We start from the raw sequence: 22,310 nt of genomic DNA, 5'->3' as shown, positions 1-22,310 counted from the left end.
AGTGTTTGAACATGGGAGTAGGAGGCAGCTCCGTGTTGGTTTGTGGGGTTTTGTCACAGAGCTGAAACACGAATGTGGGAGTTTCACTGTATCTCATAACAGCAGCAGGTTCTGCTCGGCTGGAGAAAACAACAGGATCCTGCCTGCCTCTGTGTGTGTGTGTGTGTGTGTGTGTGTGTGTGTGTGTGTGTGAAAGACAGAAAACGAAAGTGAATTGTTCTTCCACAGTTCACACATTAGTTTTTGTGTGTGCGTGTGTGTGTGTGTGTGTGCGTGTGTGTGTGTGTGTGTGTGTGTGTGTGTGTGTGTGTGTGTGTGTGTGTGTGTGTGTGTGCATGTGTGCGTGTGTGTGTGCCTGCTCCTGTAAATCTATCTTTACAAGGACAAAATTGAGCCTTTGAGCTTGGATTAAGTTGTTACATGTTCATGAATATCCATGCTCAGATCTCTTTTTTTTATTTTTCTTGTGTTTGTACTTTTATTCACTTTTAAGCTTGTGTAAATTTTGATTTGATTGTTTAAAAAGTCTATGAAATGTTGTCATTAGCATGCATCGATCTCATAATGACAGACACACTGTCATGGTGTACATGCTTCATATATGTAACACATAGTTCCTACTGTAATATTCAGAATCAGAAATACTTTAAATACTTTAATAATCCCCGGGTGGAAATTACTTGTGCTGTGTACAGATTGAGAACTCACAAACAGCTCTGAGCTGATGTGATAAAAAATGATCAAAGCTGATGCTGCACTCTCGATCATCTGTGTGTCCATACAGGGGGTGAGGGAAAAGTCTTCACTCAGCGTAATTACAGCCTACTGTATCACTCTCTCTCTCCACACAAACCAACAGTGACCTGTTAAAGGTGCAGTCAGCGATTCCAAATTTAGCTAATATCTCATCCGTTTGTGTGTGCACTGAAAAGTAATCAGGTGTTTGTACACAGCGTCTGTAAATGGGAAAACAAACAAAAGATTCTCTTACTGCGTTGCCTTTTTCTCGTCCATTTTAGAAACATATTTTAGTGTACTGTTTAACTGTAATACAAGAACGTGTGTGACCAGACAAGCCGCCATTGTTTCCTGCTACGGACAAGTCACAACTGTGCAGCCAACTCGCCGTACTTCTCCACCTCTGGCTCTGAAAACCGTCATGGCAACAGACATAATGCCAAACTCGAGGCTTTAAAATAGTACTTATCGGCCATTATCCTGAGCAACCCAAACTCCAGAACTTCAAACAACCCATTAAAAAACCTGTGTGACATCACAGATGGTACGGCCATCTTTTTTGTCACTTTGCAATTCTATTGTGGACATCAGGCTGGCTGGTGAAACACTGAAAGTGTCTAAAAAAAAGTTAGCCACTGAAGTCCTTTCTATACTAACTGTGAGAAAGTCCCGGTGGATTTTTCAGATTTTGTTACCACTTGTGCTGTGTTGTCAGTAAACGTTCAGATGGTAGTAGGTGGCTGCCGCCTCACCCTGTTCGCTCATACTCTCTGTGCTCCTGCCATGATGAGCAGTTTGGCAGAACAACACTTCAACTGGTCTCACTTCTGTCAGACAAGACAAGCTGAAACACATCTCAGGATTCAAGGTGTGCCAGCGTGCAACACACACACACACACACGCGCGCACACACACACACACACACACACACACACACACACTATTCTGACGATATTCCAGGAAATCTCCTAATTTCCCAGTAACATAGGTTCTCACCGCCAAGACTGATCGGCTCCTGTCACAGAACGGATCAAAGGCTTCATGAGAGAAGATGAGTAGCTCTCTTAATAAAAAAGCGGTATATGTCTCCATCATGTTGCCCTGCCCACTTCTCATATCCACTTGGCTTACTGGAAGAAGACGTCACCCTGCTTTCATTTTACACGGGTTTTCCTTGGCTTTGAGGGAGGCTTATGTGGGAATGTCAGCGCCAACACAGGGATGGGTTTTGTTCCTGAGAAGAGGATAGAGCTACTCCCCTGCAACGTTTAGGAACGCAGATAAGGAGAATCTTTTTTTTTTTCTAAGTGGACCTTAACAAGCTGCAGGAATCAAGCAGCTTTCACGCCAAGAACTTCTGGAACAAAGCTCTACTTGAGTTCAGTTTCTTTGTTGAGGTGATAATGGCGCCTTTTAAACTAGTCTAACACAAAATAGTCTTCTGACAAGAGAGCCATGCTGCTGTTTGTTAGTAGGAAGTGAGAACCTAATCCAAACCAAGCAGTAAAGTCTCAGTGGTCTTTGGTACCAAACTTTTCTCACACCAAGCGAGGTAGAGTGTAGGATGAAGAGCTTGGTTTACAGTCACTATAGTTACTTTGGTTTTTTATACTCTTTCTTTGATAGTTTACAATAATTACTTCCCAAAAAATCAAATAAAATGATCATTTTGAAAATCATCCCTCCATTAAATTGTTATTGAGGCTTACAGACAGGAATGTTTGGGGGTGGGTTTGCCTTCATTGACAGATCAGAACGACATAAAGAATCTGGTCAATTTTCAAAACAAAATACCCTGTGCAGACTTAAAAATGAAAATTTAAAGGAAAAATTACAAAATCAACATAATATAAGCAAATAAACAAAATCAAGCAGGCAAAATGCTCTGCTTATGAAACACTCCCACTGGGGTATGAAGATTGCGGTATGTCGAAAGGAAGAAAATAAAAATATTTATAAAATATTTATATAAAATAAAAAAGTGGAAAGTTAGAAAGAAGTTAGAAAGAAGGGACATTGACATCTTACCTGTGGGGTTTACTATCTCATAGGTCATCATACCTATAGCTTCACCCATTGTGTGCATTCACAAAAAACTTTCTTCTCTATTAATTATCTCAAATATGGAACACTATCCTGCACATTTGCATTACTATTTTCAAGTATATGCTTTGTATTAGCTTGTTTACATTTTTCTATAATGTGTGTTTTTGAGAGATTTATATTAATATGTGCATTAAGGCCCTTTTTGCAGCATTTATACGTAGTAAAATCCACCATATTTGCAGTGATGCATGTTTGGTCCAAAAGTATGTATTTTATTAAAAGTTTTAAAAATGTTAGCTGACCATGTGAAGGCCTGCATGATTAAAATCAGATTTTCAGTGAGCACAGAGAAACTTTCCACTTTCAGCAGATGAATGTGAAAACATCCTTCTAGTGTCACAGACAGCATTCAAACAGCACACTATAGGGACAAGAAGAAACACTGAATAATGAGTGGAGGGGAGCTTTAAGCTCTGTTTCATTTGCAACATGAACTCAATACAAACAGTCGATATATAGAAATGAAACAGTAAAAACTTAAACTCCTCTTTCATTATGGCTGACATTCCTTTCATGTTTGTTTAACTGCTTTCTCAGAAACTATTTTATGAATACACATTGTGGTTTTATTACTGGAAGCGTCCAGAGCAGCAGGGTGGGTCACATGGGTTTTCCTTTAACACAAGCCCTTGAACTTTGACCTTCCATCCTGTGGAGTGGGAAACACCCAAGTAAAAAAGAGTTTAAAAAATAATGTTTGTAAGTAAACTAAAATTGAAGTAGTAGAAGAGGCATCTTAACCCTTTGAACTGTGCAACAGAAATGCTCCGCCAGTGCCTACATTGGTATTTTTTCTTATTGTGATGTCGTTTGATGATTCATATCTCTAAAATATGTACAACCTAAGCTAAAAGGTTATACAAGTCCATAATTAAAGGTTTGAGAAAGTATTGAAATTGAGTCATATATATATAAAAAAATACAATCAATTTTTTCAGCAAATTTGACTAAACATAAAAACAACGTCGTGATTCAAAAGATTTCTATATGTAGAAACATGAAAAAAATATATCTCCGTAAGTTATTTGAACTGTGTACATTTTTTTGTTTTTTGAGCAAAGTTTAATTTATCTTTTATTTTTTTGCTTTCGAGTTGAATAGAATTTTCAATGGTGTGAGCAGCTCGGGCTGAATTCTGTTAAGCTTCACTGTATTGGGCTGATCCAAACCAAATACAAATAAAACTAAAACTACTGTATCTGCACGTATAGATGCCATTAGGACGGTTGAACTAACCCTTTATAAGTAACATTCAGATATACTGTAAGAACAGTAGCACAATACAAATAACTAACTTAAACCAGATTTGTTTTAGATTTCTAAATATTGACAATGGTGCAGATATTCTGCCTTAGAGGTTTAATGAAGTATCTTACAACAGACCTGAAGTCCTGACCTGCTCCATTTGAAAACAACAAGACATCCTTTATTATCTGCAGCAGTGCATGATGGGCTGAACGCTCACACACAGCAGTACAAACCAACATAGACTCAGCAGCACACAGTGGAATAGACTCAGTCTGATTGTGACGGATTATGTGTTGTTTGGTGGTATTTTCCCATAGATAGACAGAAACAGAGCCTGGTTATGCAAGGAGAGCCCAGCATGTTGCCAAGACTAACAGGCGGACTGGCAGTTTGGAAAAACCCCAGCTGAACTCCGTCAACCCTCTCCTCGCCTTCATCTTCTTCTCTAAAGGATAATCTGGTCATTCCTCTTCTTGGCTTTTAAATCCTCAGACATCGACCATGAAATCAGTCAACAAGGTGGAAAAGCTCAGACCCCTCACTGATGCATCCTGTTAAAATCCAAAGATTCATTTTGGTCCTTATAAAAAAAAAGCTTAATTTCCTTTTGTGGGACGCCAACACCACAAAGGTCAGAGGTCACAGTGGCCTAAGAGAAGAAGATGATTGTGTATACATATAACGACTTATTACATGTGTGCAGAGGAATGAGTAACATGTCTTTCTCCTGGAAAACCTGCTGCCAAGGTTCCCCTGAGCAATGCACGCACACTTTAAACTGCTGCTGCAGCTGGTCAGTGACCTCCCGAAGGAAGTAAAGGTTCAATTTAAAGAAATAGAGGTCAATTTAAGTAATTCTTTGTTACATTCTCTATATTCCCACTTTTCTTCTTAATTTCTTTTTTATTAGTTTTTTTTATTCCTCTTTCAGTTTCTCTTATTTGTTTCATTTTTGTTTGCCTTTCTTCTTTTTTACTTTTCTTTTTCTCTTTAATTTGCCAGTTTCTCTTTTGTGTCTTTCTTATTGATTTGGACATGCAGCAGGGTTGTGTCATAGAACAAATCTCGACATGATTTCTCATCCGCTCACCCCGCTCTTCATCAGTATCTGTATTTCCTCCCCCTCAACATGTCAAAACATTTTGCATTCCTCTCACTCTTTTTTTCCTCCTTTCAGTTTTTCTTTTTTCAAGACGTTGATGTCTTATTTTCCCTCCTCTCCCTCAGCTGTTTATTATTTTCCTTCAAGACTTTCTGCTCTTTCTCACCCCCTCTTCCCCCGTTTTTCTAAATATCTTTCCATCACTCCTCTTCTTCGTCCTATTCTTCATTTACACTCTTTTTTTCCTAACAGCACTTTACTTCTTTTTACACTTACAAAACAGATTTATTTGTAGGTGCAAATATACACGTAGAAAGTTGTGACACAAACAATATGAAGTAGAGGCAGAGACATTAACACTGCTGTTCATTTACATACAGGTCTATAGCATCACCTCTGTCCATGATAGAAACACTGTGGAGTGGATTTTACTCATCAAAATGGATTCTTTTTGTGCTATAAATACGTGCAGGCATGTACATGCTGGGTAACCTCGACACAGTGAAAATTACATATGTGACATGCTGCAAGTGGTGAGATACATTAATGTAAAAAATAAATAAATAACACCCACACATTTTTCACCTGCAATTATGGAGTGAAATGTGTTTGTCACATACATTCAAGCAATTATGGAGCCCTATTCACGCTTTTCTGTACGTAAGCACCTAATCAGAACACATTGACAGCTGGCACAGTGTGTGTGTGTGTGTGTGTGTGTGTGTGTGTGTGTGTGTGTGTGTGTGTGTGTGTGTGTGTGTGTGATTTTTGAATTGTCAACAGCACACACACACACACACACACACACACACACACACACGGATATTCATTGGTAATTACTGTCTCCTCACACCGCTGGATGATGTTTTCCGTCACACGCAGTGTTTTAATGAAGCCGTTTGATTGGTCAGGATCATTTTGATTGACAGGTGACAAAGTAGCTCGTTTGCGTGAAGCTTCAAAGTGCTGAAATCTCCTCCAGATTCCTCTCAAGATGTTCATTTCTTCTAAACGTCGAGCTGAAGTTCTGAGTTGAAGTTTAAATACGGTGAGATTTCCCATAATCCAGCAGGAATTAGGCCTGTGGTATGCTACATACCGGTTGCTTTGGTGTTGATGTTGCTGCTCAGGTGAATCACGTTATATTTCTACCCAAACCTTTTGTTGTTGTTGTTGTTGTTGTTGTTGTTGTTGTTGTTGTTGTACAACAAACTACAAATAATTAGAATAGAAAATGTAGAGAAGTGAATGAAAGAAGGGAAAATATTTAATTCTCCTGAGTCTCCTTTCTCTGAGACTTCCTGTGTCCAAGCCCTTCAGATTTATTTATTTATTCATTTTTGCTTAATAGAAATAATATTGAAATTAATAAGCAAGTGATTCATTTTTCTCCGGTCTAGCCAGGAGTGTAACCTTGAATCTCCATACACACATTGTCATGTTGAACGTAGTGTTACATGGACAGTGAGGCTGCACAATGAATCGAAATATTATCCAAATCACAGAACTCCAATTTTTGATCAAGGTAAAATGTGACGATCAGCATTCTAATGAAGTACTGTAGTGCTGCAGAGATCCTCTGGCCTACAAATCTTGTTCTCCAGATGTAAGGAAACATATTTGTTTGCTGCAGACCCAAACAAATGTCACATCAACATGATTTTAATACTTTTTCAGTGAAAATGAAATTTGTGATGGAAAACTTATCGTTCCCACACTAATCGAGAATCATCACAATATCTGACAAAATATTCACAATATGATTTCCATATTGTGTAGCCCTAATGGAAAACAGCCCCAGAATGCACTAAAGCAAAAAAAAAAGAAAAGCCATGTTTCTGAGGGTTTTCAACAAGGACACTGGGATAATTAGTCTTTCTCTTTTTATTTCTTATTACTCTGTAAAATACTGTAAAAAAAAACGCTTCACACACACTTTCAAGATGCTCTAGGCAACTGGACACATGACTCTCCAATGAACAACAATAATGAACAACAGCGGTCTGAGATCAAATGTTATCATACTCGTAACTGAACTCTTTTATGTGCAATGTGATAATAATTTGAATCTTGAGAGCAGGAAAAAAGTGTTGCACACACCGGCTCCATGTGTATTTCTCTTTTATTTAACTGATGATGTTTCATCCTTCCAGCCTTCTTCAGGATCAACAATTATTTATTTTGATGAGTAATTCAGTGGAATTCAGCGGTTTTCAGCAAAATCACATGATTTTATCTTACAGATATACAAACGTCAGTTGTCCAACATTTTAATTATTTTGAGCAAGCTGTAATTTTAAAGTATCTTGTGTGGCCTGTGAAGAATTTGGTAAAGGCACAACACAGCACATTGCATATGTTTGATTATTATGTCTTTGCATATTTCCATACTGTGCCATGTCCATTTTGAAAGTGATAAAAAAAAACAAATACATTGTATATTTTAAAGAAGAGGCATAATTTTTTTCTTATGTGACAAAAAATAAATTAAAAAATTGCAAACTAAACTGCTGAAAAATAAAATAGAATTATACTGACTGTGTTGGAGCCATATTGAGTTTTTGAATTGAAATAATTTGAAGTAAGAGGGATGTTTTGAGTTGATTTATGATATTTTGATTTATGAAAAAAGAAGAAATGTGATCATTTAGTTTATTTACCTTTAAAATTTGATCATCTTAAAGACACTGAGATTAACCATGTACCTGTTCTTCCTGATAGAGACGCTGATAGGTAGCCTTTAAGTACGGTACTGAAATGCTGGTGTGTGAGTTAGATGGTGGAGAACGACAGGGAATTCATTAAAATCTCGGAATCAATCAAAAATAAATGATATTCCAGTTACTTTGAACAGGCTATATCTCTGTGCGTGCTTTAACTCCAGGCTTTATAGAAGAGAGGTTAGATTAGTCACTTCCGACTGGTTCTCATACGTAACTTCAGTTCTGTTTCCTGTAATGGATGTTGTGTTCGTAAAAATTAGTGCAGACTACCGAACCTGGACCTCAAATATTTGCTTTTTCTTTGGTGAAATATTTCCTAAATTGTAGATGTTGTTTTGGAAACAATATGAACAGTTTTTGAATAATATCCAGCACCAGTCAGTGATGAACATAAACAGATAGAGGACTGCTTCTTTTAATAAGAGTCAACTGTATTCAGTGTTTGACTGAACTGTTATACAGCCTTTAGAACATTTAAACCATATTAAAATATTATGATAATTATACGAGTCATCCCACGCTTATATATTTAATTGACATTTTCTTCATCAAATCTACTTTCTGTTCCAGCAGGACATAGAGAATGTAGAGATCACCGCCGTCTTTCAGGTTTACTTCACATTTCTGTCCTTCTCCTAACAGTCTTATAACACACACAGTGGAGTGAGTAGGCCTCCTTGAAAAGCTCATTAACAGAATGTTAATATATTTCCCAGAGGGCCTTTGTGTTTTTGTGTCGTTGTTTGTGTCGTTTCTGCTAATTTGTCTTTTCTCTACACATTGATGTCACTCCTTCAGTTAGTTCATCAAAGGCTTCCCTCAGATGAGCCTCCTCTTCTTCCTCACAAACAAAGCACTTCTCTGCCTCTTATCACCTGCTGTTCTGACGCTCTGCTGCAGAGGGTTAGTGCCTCCCAGTGGACACACAGTCAGCTGCACTCTGAGCTCTCACTGCATCACTGTACTGGTTAATATATATGAATAGAGTTAATGTGAGCTCATATGTACACAGATAGAATCTTTATTAATAAATACTGGTATTATTCCCCTTCTTAGTACCACAGTTATTGTGTTGCTGTTTCTACTACTGCTATAGGCTAAACTAATACTACCACAACTATGGTTCCGACTATGTTTAATACTACTGCTAATCTACAAACCACTTCGGTACTAATGCTACTAGCTTTACAGTAGATGTGTCTTTGCAGTAGTAGCGGTGGTGAATAATGGAATGTATTCCTGATATACAGTAAACAACAGTACATGGTGGTGTGACTCCTGCTGTGTTCACAGTCATGACTTGTATTGAATATTTGACTGCTGTTGACTTTAACAGGGAGCATTAATCACTGACTCTGTATCAGCTGTTGAACTCTGTGTGTATCTATGAAAACACGGCCGTGTTTGTCCAAGGAAGGAACTGTGTGATATGAGCCCGTCAGGGATGTTTGATGTGGGAAAGTTGCTGCTTCGGGTTTCCAGACCTGCAAAGACTGCTGGGATGGAAAGTGGAGTGAGACCAAAATAAAGATGTTTAAAAGATGCAGTGAAAATGCGATGCTGTATTTACTGTCAGTGTTTTCTCAGGCAGCTCTCTCAGCTGAACAGAAAGGTCAGTCCTGGCCGCTTCTGTTCTTCTCACTGAATGCAGGAGCTGCTCAGGTTGTCTGTTCAGGGAAACTATATAAACAGCAGCATCTGAGGGGTAAAAGATCCCATTGTGTGCATTCACAACAAACTTTCCTCTCCATTAATTATCTCAAATATGGAACACTATTCTGTACATTTGCATTACTCTTTTCAAGTATATGCTTTGTGTTTTTGAGAGACTTCTTTTCATATTAATATGTGCATTAAGGTCCTTTTTGCAGCATTTATACGTAGTAAAATCTACCATATTTGCAGTGATGCATGATTGGTCCAAAAGTATGTGTTTTATTAAAAGTTTAAAAGATTTTAGCTGACCGTGTGAATTGTATTTGAAGAGCTCAGGTGGGAGCTTTTTGAACTCAATGTTTTTTTGTTTGTTTCGTCAGACTGTTGCAGATTGAAGGCCGTCAGCAGCTGCTCGCCACTGAGCTTTCTAATCTTCGGGAGAAGAAGAAACAGACTGAACAGGAGCTGCAGAGAAACTCCAGCCTTCAGGCGTCCACTGTAAGTGACCACAGCAGGAAACTGATATCGTACACACTGCTCTCAGTGGCTTAAAAAAACACAAACAGAAAATGTCATCATGGCGAAACATAAGTGTATAAACCTTTATCAAAATGTGATTGTTGGTGATATTACAAATGTTACACATACACACTGAAATGTGATGACATATAAACATTTATTAGGTGGCTGAGATACTTCTACTACTACTACTACTAATCATAATCATCATAATCATAACCATAATAATAACCTTAACCTTTCCTAACAATGTTACAAAAGGTACACACAAACGTGCATTTCAGTGTGAGTAGAAGCATAACCTTCCAGAGTAAAACATCAGGTAACAGACACAATACAAAATGCCTGCAGAAAAAAGAATAAAACACATTTACAGTACAAAAAAGCACATTTAAAAGTATATAAAAGTGAATAAAATGACTTCTGCTACTTCTCTTTTCCTTCAGTCAACTTCCTGACCACCTGACCTGAGAGTCACATGGTCATGTGCAAAATGTGTTGCCAAAAAAAAACCAATTCTGTGTTTATTCCTACACAGTTCACAATAATATCTTTAAAATCAATATATTGACCAGAAACTTTACTGTTAATATACCACTTTTAGAGCTTTCAACTGCCTCCCGTAGTCATTATTTGCTGATTTAGACCATGAGACGCAGTCACACATACTGATCCTAAAGTAAAGTGTTTGCTTAAGCGTATTGGCAGGACAAGAGGAGACAGGAACAAACTGAATCAGAACAACCAGTTTTAAGTAAACCAATGAGATTGCTGCATTTCCACAGAGCAGCGCCCATTAAGCTGATCAATAAAACTGTCGTCCATTTTTTTCCTCACAGTTTCAGCTGTGTGCTTGTCGCGAGCTCCAGACCTCCATCACCGAGCATTTGCTCCAGTCAGAGAGGCTGGTGTTCCAAGAGGAGGCACTGAGCACGCTCCGTAATCTGCTGACCCAAGACCTGCAGAGGTACCAGGAAGAGACGCAGAAACTGACCTGCTTCACACAGAAAATACTCAGACAATCCCACAGGTACCCAACTCCTCAACCTGGTCAGATTAGCTTTTGATTTATTTTACTTTATTCCACTGTCTTGTTTCAAACATTTTAACTTTATGTTTTTCCTTCAGGTCGGAGGAAACATTCAGCAGCAGGCAGAGTGACCGCGGCATGCAGGGAAAGAACGAGACAGAACAAGAAAACAACATGGTACAGTTCAACCCTAAACTCACTGCATCCATAACTCCTCTCTGATCTGTTGTCTCACCTCGCTTCAGGATGCTGTCACAGTTTTATCCGCTTTCTCCTAAAAAGCACGGTCTGACTGTACGTATTGTTTGTTTGTTGGTGTATTTTCTGGGCATAATGAACCAAACTAACACACCTAACCCCGAGATTCAGCTAAAACTCAAGATACGGTAGCTCTTTCAGTCTTTTTGAAATCCCACCGAGACATTTTAAATTCCTGACCCAATCAGAATGCACCTTGGACAAAAATACAAGGAACACTATGATTGGTATGGGTATAATCCCACTCTGAAGACTTTTCAAAACAGTGCTTAGGAAATAGACAATCAAAAATAGTACTCATAGATGCATAGTAGTAGTACGCTGCATATACTTACTTGTACAGATACTTTACTGCTCTACTACTAAAATCAATAGGAATTACAAACGCAAACCAATACAGGTGGGGAGGCAATCCCATAGTGCTGGAGCTAAATCAGTAAAAGCACAGCCCTCTTTTTTTTTAGCCTAGACCAGGGGACATTTAGGAGCAGTTGGTCAGCAGATCTGAGTTATCTTGCTCAGAAATATAAGAGGGCTTGTGCCATGAAGGGGTCTGAATGTGATCAGGAGGATCTTGAACTGAATTCTGAAGAGGAAGCCAATGTAATTGTGCAAGAAAGGTGCCCTCTTTGTCAAAAGCCTGGCTGCTGCATTCTGGGATAGGTTGAGATATCTGCAAATGCTGCTTGTTTTATATTTAGATATATATGTAAGACTACTTTCTCTGACACGGCGCAGCATTTTCTCCCAGTCGTGGTCGTAATTACATGCAACAAGGAGCGATCTGGGCCATTTGTTGATCTGAGGCCGAGGCTGTAACGTTCTGTGGGCCTCTTCAAGTGGTGGAGCACCATCAAAGTCAAATAACTCCTCATAACAGCGGTGGGGTTCAGGCCCTCTTCCCCTTCAGGAAGTGTTATATTTGTGTCCTCCTAAGGTGACACAGTGTGCCATGTTTCTCTAGCCCCACGCTCCAAATCCTGTATAGTCTTACTATGGCTATTGTTACTGGTCTGAGTGGAGGCTATACAGAATTGGTAACACCACATGACTTTCAAATTTGTTATTTTTATTAAAGCAAAAAAATCACGTAGTGGGATCTTCCAGTTGGATAGCCTAGATCTCAGTGATATCACTGCTTAAAGCACACGTTCTATTCTGCCAGCAAAGTTCGAGTCATCGTCTGTCAATGCCATTTAGTTCCTGAATTGTATTAGTTTTAGTCTACTTTCAGTTCACTGAATATCAGAAGATTTTATTCGGCAAAAATGGTTTACAGGTTTAGTAAGTTTAGTTTAGTGTAGTGCATTATTTAAATGCATATCTCCTCCCTATCACACACAAAGAGATCTGATTGGATCTCTTCCCAACTTGTCTAACTAACATTTTCATCAATTTTTCCCTCGTTGATGAAAATGTCAATAGATTTAGTTTTTACCATCATAAATGAGTTTTTATTTAGTTATTGTCTAGTTTCCATCAGTGAATAAAATGAAATCATTGACAAGTTATTAGTCAATAAAATTAGCATTGCGTTGTGTTACATATATTTGGTTTCAAGTCTGCAACAGTATCGAGGCCCGCGGTTCCACGCTGCCACTCCAACATGGCTGCGAGTGTGTGCGTGTGTTTGTCTGTGTGCGTGTGTCTGGCATTGGTCCAGCTGTTGTCAGTCTTCCTCAGACAGTCGGAGTGGAGACAGAGGAAACATCTGCCTGCTCATCTGGCTCTGTCTGTCACACACACACAGATGCAGACCTACACACACACACACACACACACAGACACACACACACACACACACACACACACACACACACACACACACACACACACACACACACACACACACAAACACACTTTTAGCATCTTTGCCTTAAAAACAAAACAAAAAAAAGACTCATAATAGACTGACACGGTTGTGACAGGAAACGATGAGGGAAGAAACCTGGTTTGGAGTATTATTATAACAGGAAACCTGTCAAAGTGTCATCACAGTTTAACTCGTGAAGCTTAAACACAAACAGCAGACAGGCCAGCTGCCAACACGCTGCATCTCCCGCACAGAAATATAACATCCATCCAGCTCATCCTCCTCAGTTTGGACAGATCGGAATTGAAAAATACGATTTTTCAACAGAAATTAAAAGTGAAACTGCACCAAAAATCTGAAATACTTTATGTTTGCTTCTTTCCATTTAAAAGCTGGATTCATACAGTATCAGTTACGACTAATTTCAGTGGATCACAATGGATAATTAAGAATCAACACATTCATAGAAACCTCTCAAACCACTCCACTGTAGTCCAATTCTAGTCTTGAACAAACTTCTTACACCAGAAATCCCACACAAGCCGTCGTTCCTGACTGTATTTAGTTACACTGTTGCAGTCAGTCAGTTCACCAGGTAAAACAGTGCCAGTCCAACAACAAGTTCTTATACCTAAAAGGACAAAATAATGGTCTAATAAGAGTCTTCTGACTTCATCTTTGTAAAGTTTAGGTGAGGGAAGAATCACCTTCACAGATAAAATGACAAAAATGCATTTTTAGATAAAGTCAGGACACACAGGTCGCATATGAAGCTTCTAAACACAGGTAACCATTGTGTCTCTGTAGGACCACACACTCATGGTCATTGTGGAATGAAACAAACACTGACTGTTGGAACCAACCTCCTCCCTCTGTAGCTTTTGTGGCTATTTCCTCCTTTGCTCCCAACAAAGTCATAACTCGTAGAGCTGTTTGGAGGTCTTTATCACTTGTTTTTGTTCTTATGATGCAGTTGTTCTTGAGAGGATAGTCTTGGCTGCTATCTTGACTTCATTATTTCTGTATGTAACATATACAGGACGTGTGTTACGGCTGTCAGTCGATGCGGCGCTCCACAAAGTTCCCACTGTTTAGCGTACTTCTGACTTTGCCAATGAAACAAAGACTTTCTGCGTTGCTTCTGAACTTAACTGTAGCTAGTCTTAAGCTGTTTGACTAATGCAGGAACTGTCTCGTTTAGCCAGATACAAACAGGCACCTCCTCAAGGGTATATAAGCAAAAGACAAACACCCTTTACTTTATTTTTACATAAACTTATTGCAGACTGTCCTGATTCTACCAGGAAGCTATGTTGTGTAAAAATCTGCTCACTGACTTACATGTTGATGATTTTTTTTATGGTTTACATCACTGTTTCTCATTATTTAGGCCAAGTTTGTACCAAAAAAAACAAAACAACATGAATTGAGCGTTTGATAAAAATATGCCCCTGTGACTAGTCATTGATGTAATGTCCTGACAGCTGAAGTCACTTGTAAAGTGGATTTAAATGGAAATAGGTCAACTCAGTGCAAAACTGGATTTTACAGCTGACAGAATTTGGCTTGTGGCAGTTTATAACCCTGATGAAACAAAACAAGTTCATAAAACAAGAGGCAAATGTAGTCTCTGTTTTGTGCAGTAAGCCTCAGTGGACGACGAGGATTCAAACCCCCGACACCTTCAGCCCGCTGTCCCACGCTAATCTAGACAGACCACAGAGAGAGGCTCAGTAACCTTTTTATCAGATTATTTGGGGTTAATCTGTCAGAAAATGAGCCAGGATTTGTATAATCACACATCATTTTGATTAGATATAAATTGAATGTAGATTAGATTGAATAGAGAGGTTTTTGTAGATTCAGTGATCCACCCTGGATTTGGGGACATTTGTAGTGGACACACAGCCACTGTGAAATGATGGATGTGAGCTCTGTCTGTCCTGTTTGCTCCTATATGTGACACCATCAACATATTTATATCATTTATTACAGCATTCATTAAACTGAAACATCCTCAGAGTCTCAGAAAGCACCCATAATGAGAGGTTAAGGCCTCAGCTGCACGGCCGGCTGTAGAGCTGTCAACCAACCAACAGACCTAGCCACGGCTTCACCCAGAGGCTTTTAAAGTGAATTTAGATTGGATTGGATTTTTTTTGCCAAACACAAAGAAATTGAAAATCTTTGGAAAAAGAAGGGGTCTCGAAATTCTATTTTACAAATGTTTTTACAATATAATCAAACCAAAACAAAATCTCACGAACTTTTGAACCTTTTCTCTAAACTTCACATTCATTTTCCATCACATAAAGACAGAAGGTAAAACATACAGTTGGGGCGCAGCAGGTATAGACTGTATATTCTTGTTTTTTAGTAAGAGCTAAATGAATGATTATAAAGGTGTCTGTTACAGTTTAAGAACAAGGTATTGTCTATTAATGGATTTTTAAGCGGAGCAGATGGATGAGCTGTCCTGTCCCCAGTCCTTAAAGCTAAAGTCAGCAACAGACAAACATTCAAAATCCTATAAATCTCTCTTAAACTTAAAAAAACACAGGACACAGGTGCAACTGTCATGAGATGAGGACATTTGAGGTGTAAGAAGGCCGTCGCAGCACTTCATGCTCATGGGGCAAAATCAATCTGTGATGAGAGGTACTGATGATCTTTGCTTTAATAATTTATAATATTCTAATTTTAGTTCCATTGTTCAGAGTTAAAAAAATACAAAGCAGTTTCAGTGCAGGGCAGAATCTACAAAATATTTGAAAATAATGAAAATATACATCACAATTTCCTGAAGCCCAAGATGACCTTTTTTGTTCCACCAACAGTCCAAAACTACAAAATGTACTATCTACTATCACTATGAAGTGAATTCATCAGTCTCTGGCATTTTTGCAACAAAAGTGTCTTAAACAATTTATCAATAATCAAAATATTTGCAAGTTAATTTTCTATCCATTTTTCAGCTCTACAAAATATATGATTTACTGCATATGGCTGTGTATGGCTTATGTATATTATACAGTATTTGACAAAGCAAGGGTTTCGCATTGTCCTTTACTTCTGACCAGAACAGTTCCCACTGTTGCTTTCATTCTCTACCAGCAGCATACAGTATGCACTAAGCTGCTTTTAGATTTCCATATTTAACATATCACTGATAGCTTTTTCAGATTTGATAGGCTTAATTAAATGAACCCACTGATCAGACATCTGAGCTATGTTATTCCCACATTAAATAAAGAGACATGCAGGATTAGTTTGACCAGATTTCAGCCTGATTTGTAACGAATATTCCTGTCGAAGGGATAATTGTCGGCTAAGCAAAGTGTGAAAACGGGCAGGCCTTAAGGCGAGGACCAAGCGCCGGTTGGTTGATTAATCTCTGTTATTTACAGCCGGGGGGGGCAATGACAACAACACAGGAACATATTGCAAAGCAGATTGCCTCGGGCCAAACTTAGCTCGACGTTTTGCTCTCTGTGAGAGACGTACGTGTCCAACACAAGACTGCTGCCACTAATTGGTGATTTATTTTATTTTTTATTACACTATTGTTTCCTCTCTCTCGGCTGCAGTGACAGTTTTGCTTTGTTGTAGCGTTTAAGTGCATCTGCTGCTTTACACCTGTGTCACAGGCAACTTGGACAACAGTTTGATGTTGAGCTGATACGTGTGTCTCCCAGTAACAACTGAGTGTGTGTTCAGACTGTAGAATGTGAAGAAGAAGTGAGAAAAGTTGTTGTTGTGAGGGAGCGCTGAGGGTAAAAGCCTTTTGTGAGAAATATAGATACAGATATATTTATATATAAGTATATACACATACACAGACTACATGTTACAGTGGCAGGCATGTTAGCATGCACAGTAATTATCTTCTCTGAGCTGTGTACATTGTTCTATTAAAGTATATTCCAAGACAAACTAGAAAACTAGTAAACAACCCTGAAAAGCAAAATAACAACGGACAGAAACAGAGAGAAAACAATCCAACAACCTGAAAAGCCAGAAAACATCCACAATCAACTATAAAAGGTAAAACACAGCCCAGAGAGACCTGAAGAAGCTAGAATACAACGAAAGGCCAGAAAACGGAAAATCTATAAAACTGCCTGAAGGAACTTGCAAACAACTTGGAGTATCTAGAAAAGCAACACATAGAAGCTAAAATATAATATGAAGAAGCTACTACACAACCTAAAGTAGCTAAAAAGCTACTTGAAGGATTTAGACAACAACCTCTGAATGCTATAAACAAACAAGGAAGCTTGAAAACAACCAGGAGATTCTAACAAACAACAGGAGAATCTAGAAAAATAATTTAAAGAAGATGGACAACAACCAGGACATGGATGATACGCTACAAAACAGCCTGAAACAATGAGTAAACAATCCAAAGGAGCTAGAAAATGAATGAAAAACTAGAAAACAACATTGGAAGCTGAAAATAACCAGGTGATGGCATAAAAACAATTCAAGAAAACAACCATAACGGGAAAACAACCTGAAGAAGAGAGAACGCACAAAGGAGAAGCTAGAAAACAACCACAAGAAGCAAAGAAATGAAAACGGAAAACAATCCAAAGGAACTAGAAAACAACAAAGGAAAACAAGAAAACAACCAGGAGAAGCTAGAAAATAGACAATAGAAACACAACCCGGATATTTCAATGGAGCTAAAAAAACAACCAAGAAAACATAGAAAGCAGTTTGAAAACAACCAGAAGAAGCTGGAAATTCCCAGCAGAACTAGAAAGCAACGTTTCTCAGTCTTTCTTCTAAGATTAGTACTACTCTGATGTCGAAGACACCCTTCCCTCTCCATTCCTTACTGTCACTGTGAGATGTTTATTTAACTAAAATTGACCGAAACAAGTTTGTCTTCATCATCATCCTCTAAGCTGCTCCTGGAGGTGCCCACAAACAGACATTTTTTTAATGAAATGTTTGAGATTCTTTTAGCTGAAAATGGATGAGGCAGGTGTAAATTTGTTGTTTCCAACTTTAAAAGTTCTTGTATTGTCTGTGGTTTGGTGTGCAGATGGCCCAGAGCCGAATCCATGTGTGATCTCTGAGTAAACCAGCCTGTCTATCATAGAAATCCATGTAAAGTCCCACAAACACCTCCAACACCTTCCGCGCCAAATGACATTTTCCTGGGTATGAGATCTCTGAGAAGGACAGTTAAAGGGGAACTGCACTGATTTCACACATCAAGGTTCATCTAGTACTGCTCAGGCTGTGAAAACTGGAGGAGCTTCGCCATGTCTGAGAAAGTGACCCTGATGATGTCACAGTGATGTCATCAGGGTCATCAGCTACAGAAAGGTCATTTCACACTGCAGATGTGGAGCTTTGGAAGATGTTGAAGTTTACCAGGCGGGGAGGATCTAATAAAAAAACATGTCGCGTTGCATTGTGGGAAATGTAGGATACAGACAATAATTTTTTTATTCAGGCTCTTGCAGTCAGTGGAGATGTTATATTGAAAATAAGGATTCAAAATGTCCAGATTTTTATGTTGTATTGCTGAGATGTATCAGTTGATGATTCGAATATCAGATATTTTTCTTACATTAAAAAACAAATGTTTAGGTCCGTCAACTTGACAAACTAGAAACAACGGTCGTCTGCTCTCACCGCCTCTCCTGACTAATTCTGGGGAAAAACCCTGAGCACGTCTGCACCAAACATCAGTGAGCATTCACTGTATTTCCCAGGATGCATTGCTGTCACATATCTGGGTCAGATGGTGTACAGCTCTACGCCATATGTCTGTACTGTAGTGAGACCACAGGGAATGGAGGACCAATGTGTGTGTGTGTGTGTGTGTGTGTGTGTGTGCATGTGTGTGTCCAGGACTTTGGGGAATAGGGAGCTGGTTCTCCTGAATGAAGCTCTGTCTGTCTGTCTGCCTGTCTGTCTGCCTGTCTGTCTGCTTTCTCTGTTTCTCTGAAAAATTGAGAACCGAGTCTCCTATCCAACCTCCCCAAAGCTGACTCAACTTATTTTAGTTAGCTAAACCTCAGAACAGACCAGCAAGTGCTCATATATGTGGTTTGCGCTTACAAATGACCTTTTAGTCCTCATTTAAGCCTGAGAACTTTGATGCCAAGTATCCACGTATATAATTTTTCTGAGAACAGTGGCTTCAAAATCATCTGGGACTGTGTGTTAGTTAGTTGTATATTACCAGAAAAATAGAAATGCATAAAATAGCTCTCAAATAACCGTCAAGGCCATAGTGATGGTGTCCTTCTCGTCACAGCATAGAGCGCTGGTTCTCAAACTATGGTAACACAGGCTTCCTCTAGTGGTACTCTTAGGAATTAAACAAAAATTAATACATTTGTTTAAAAACATATAATACCATTAATATACTACACATTTTAACTTTCACATCTGACTCTCTCTCTCTCTGTATGTCTGTCTCTCTCTCTCTCTCTCTCTTACCCCAACTGGTCGAGACAGACGAGAAAGTGTCTTGAGATAACTTCTGTTATGAATTGGCGCTATACAAATAAAATTGAATTGAAATTGAAAAACTACGAGATGTTTTGCATTTAGTTTCAATATCAGCCTGCTTCGTAGTCACGTTCAGGCACCTTATGTCTTATGTCCATGATCAGTTACGAGCTAAACACAAGCTAAAATATGGACCAGCAGTAGCCCTTTTTCACCAGATTGTACTTTTGAGGCAGTACACGTGTAAAAAGTTCGAGAAACACTGACACTTGGACCCTTCATATCAGAATATAAGAAACATTGTCTTCCGTCTTAGTCTTCCATCTTTAATTACTTTATTATTTATTTAAAATATGAACTAATATTAATGTTTCAGTCTTAGAATATCCTGTGACCCTGTCTGCGTATCAAGTCCTGAATGTTGAGAAACAATAAACAATAAACAATAAATGCTCTGTACATAAGGACAGAAATACAAGAACACACACATTGCATCACAAGTGTGTGTCCCTCTCTCCTCATTCCATGAGGCTCACAAGAGTCCAAACTGGGCTCATGGGCCGAAAATAATAACATTAAAAATCATCAGCTCAGAGCTAATCCCACCACGGCCTGTAAACAATTTAATACCGTGGTGATTAGCAGTGATCCTAAACCCTAGACTCCCACCCTCCCTCTCAGTCCTCCCAGGCTACGGCTCCTCTCCCACCCCAGCTTCAACTCGCCATCCCTGGGGGAGGCGGCCAGGCGAGTCCCTGGATTAAGGCCACTCGGTGCTTTGGACCCTCGAGCCCCTGAAAGTTAAACCCCTGGACGCTCGCCACTTCATTTCTCTAAGTGGCATCAGCCTCCTTGTTATGATTGTTAATTAAAGTTGGATTTAATCAAGTGGCTTTTTGGCAAAAAAAAAAAGCCACCATTTTATGTTCTTTTTTTAGTGTGTGAGTTGAGTGGGGTTTTTGGAATTGTGGAGTCTTTCTGTTGATCAGTTTATATCCGTCCTTTTATTTCTGTGTGAGAAAGTGGGATGTTGTGTTTTGGGGGGTAGGGTGCTGATTTTTCAGATGAGCGAGCAGATGTTACACTTTCTCAAGAGGGATTTATGTCAGGATAGGAACACACATACACACACACACACACACACACACACACACACACACTGGGCTGCATGTCATTATGTATGCATTTCAACAGTCAACAACATCTACACACTGTAAAGACAGGAGACAGACCTGGAGAGTAACACGCTATAAACGTTCTGCTTTCAAGGAATCATTTAACTTAAAGCGATGGAATGATGACTGACTGCTCATTGGAGATTTACTCAGTGTTTGTGTAAACTACCTGCTTTCTAGCTTCAAAGGAAGACTACTTAAAGTCTGAAACAAAGTAACACAATCTTCCTCTTTTGCCGCTACAGCTTTACTTGGTGTGGTATGACCAGTAGCTAATGGTGGCTAATGTTAGCTTAATACACAGAAACGTAGATAGCTATGGCGGCATAGCTGACATTAATAAGGCAGTTTGCTGACTTTGCTGCTTATCACTGTATTTTTACAAGAAAACATTTAAATGGTTATGTCACTTAAGTAAAACAGGAAGTAAACACACCGTACCTCACCAGGAGACGTGTTTGTTATTGGTGTCCTGCTTATTGTCCCATTCTTGTGGGCTCTTGAAAGGGTACTGCACTGATTCAACACTGCACTCCTATAACATTATTGGACTCCTCATGGAATATGTAGCCGCTATTGTAGCCTTGAGCCGCTAGCCTCATGAGGAGTGGGCTACAAGTGATGTCACTTGAGGCACTTGTACAAGTACAAGTTTTTTTACATATGTAGTAGTGCTCCCAAACACCTGTAAACAGACTTTGATGTGTAGATTGGGCTGTATATTGGCAATAATCTGGCAACACTATATGTATCACGATGCAGGGGTTATGATTTGATATATTGCAATACTATAAGCAAGGTATATATTGCAATTTGCAATAAATAGTTAAAAAAAACACTTTACTTGTTCATGCAACCATAACAGTGGATATTGCATTTGTATTTAGTCTCTTTAACATCTAGCATCATAGCCCTCAGTTTATGTTTACAACACTGCTATCTAGCGGCTGGGGCTGCAAATACAAAAATCAATAGTGTTTTTGAGAAACGATACAATATCACAAAACAAAATATCGCAATACAATACTTTTTGATATTTTCTTACACCCCTATGTGTAGAGTGACATAGTTACTTGTCTTCATTTGCCTTCGAAACCCAGCGCATCCACTGCCATTATTTAATTTAAAAAAAAATTCTTAAAACAATAAAATACAAAAGTGCATATAATATACACAGCAACAAGCTTTACAGTGAACACAGTACATTAGTCCTTTCTCAGAAAATAACATTTTAGCACAGGATCCTAGATTTTAGCAAACACACTGCCTCTATAAAATCTCAGTCTCTCCAGATGTAATGTGTTCAACCATTTCTCTCAATGACAGAAGGTACGGAGTCCATTTTCCACACTAGCAAAATTACCTTTTTTGCAATCACCATTCCAAACAAAACAAACTTTTTTTTTTTTCAGACTTACTGGCAAAAGATAATGAGCTAGTTGCTCCAAGAACGGCTTAGCAGCAGATC

General features: G+C 38.8%; 1 protein-coding gene across 4 annotated transcripts in view; it reads left to right on the top strand.

The window, feature by feature from the left end:
* LOC127370170 (cingulin-like protein 1) overlaps window positions 1-22,310 on the top strand; it is a 59,478-nt gene that overhangs the window by 23,014 nt on the left and 14,154 nt on the right. For all 4 annotated transcript variants that reach the window (XM_051411963.1, XM_051411966.1, XM_051411964.1 and 1 more), the window contains 3 exons: window positions 9,954-10,071; window positions 10,932-11,122; window positions 11,221-11,299. In XM_051411963.1, the coding sequence (XP_051267923.1) occupies window positions 11,261-11,299 (39 nt within the window). In that variant the 5' untranslated portion in view covers window positions 9,954-10,071; window positions 10,932-11,122; window positions 11,221-11,260. The remainder of the gene's footprint in view (window positions 1-9,953; window positions 10,072-10,931; window positions 11,123-11,220; window positions 11,300-22,310) is intronic.

This window comes from Dicentrarchus labrax, unplaced genomic scaffold, assembly GCF_905237075.1.
Source record: "Dicentrarchus labrax unplaced genomic scaffold, dlabrax2021, whole genome shotgun sequence".
NCBI lineage: Eukaryota > Metazoa > Chordata > Actinopteri > Moronidae > Dicentrarchus > Dicentrarchus labrax.
Note: the sequence above shows the minus strand (reverse complement) of the source record. Positions and strands in the feature narration are given on the sequence as shown.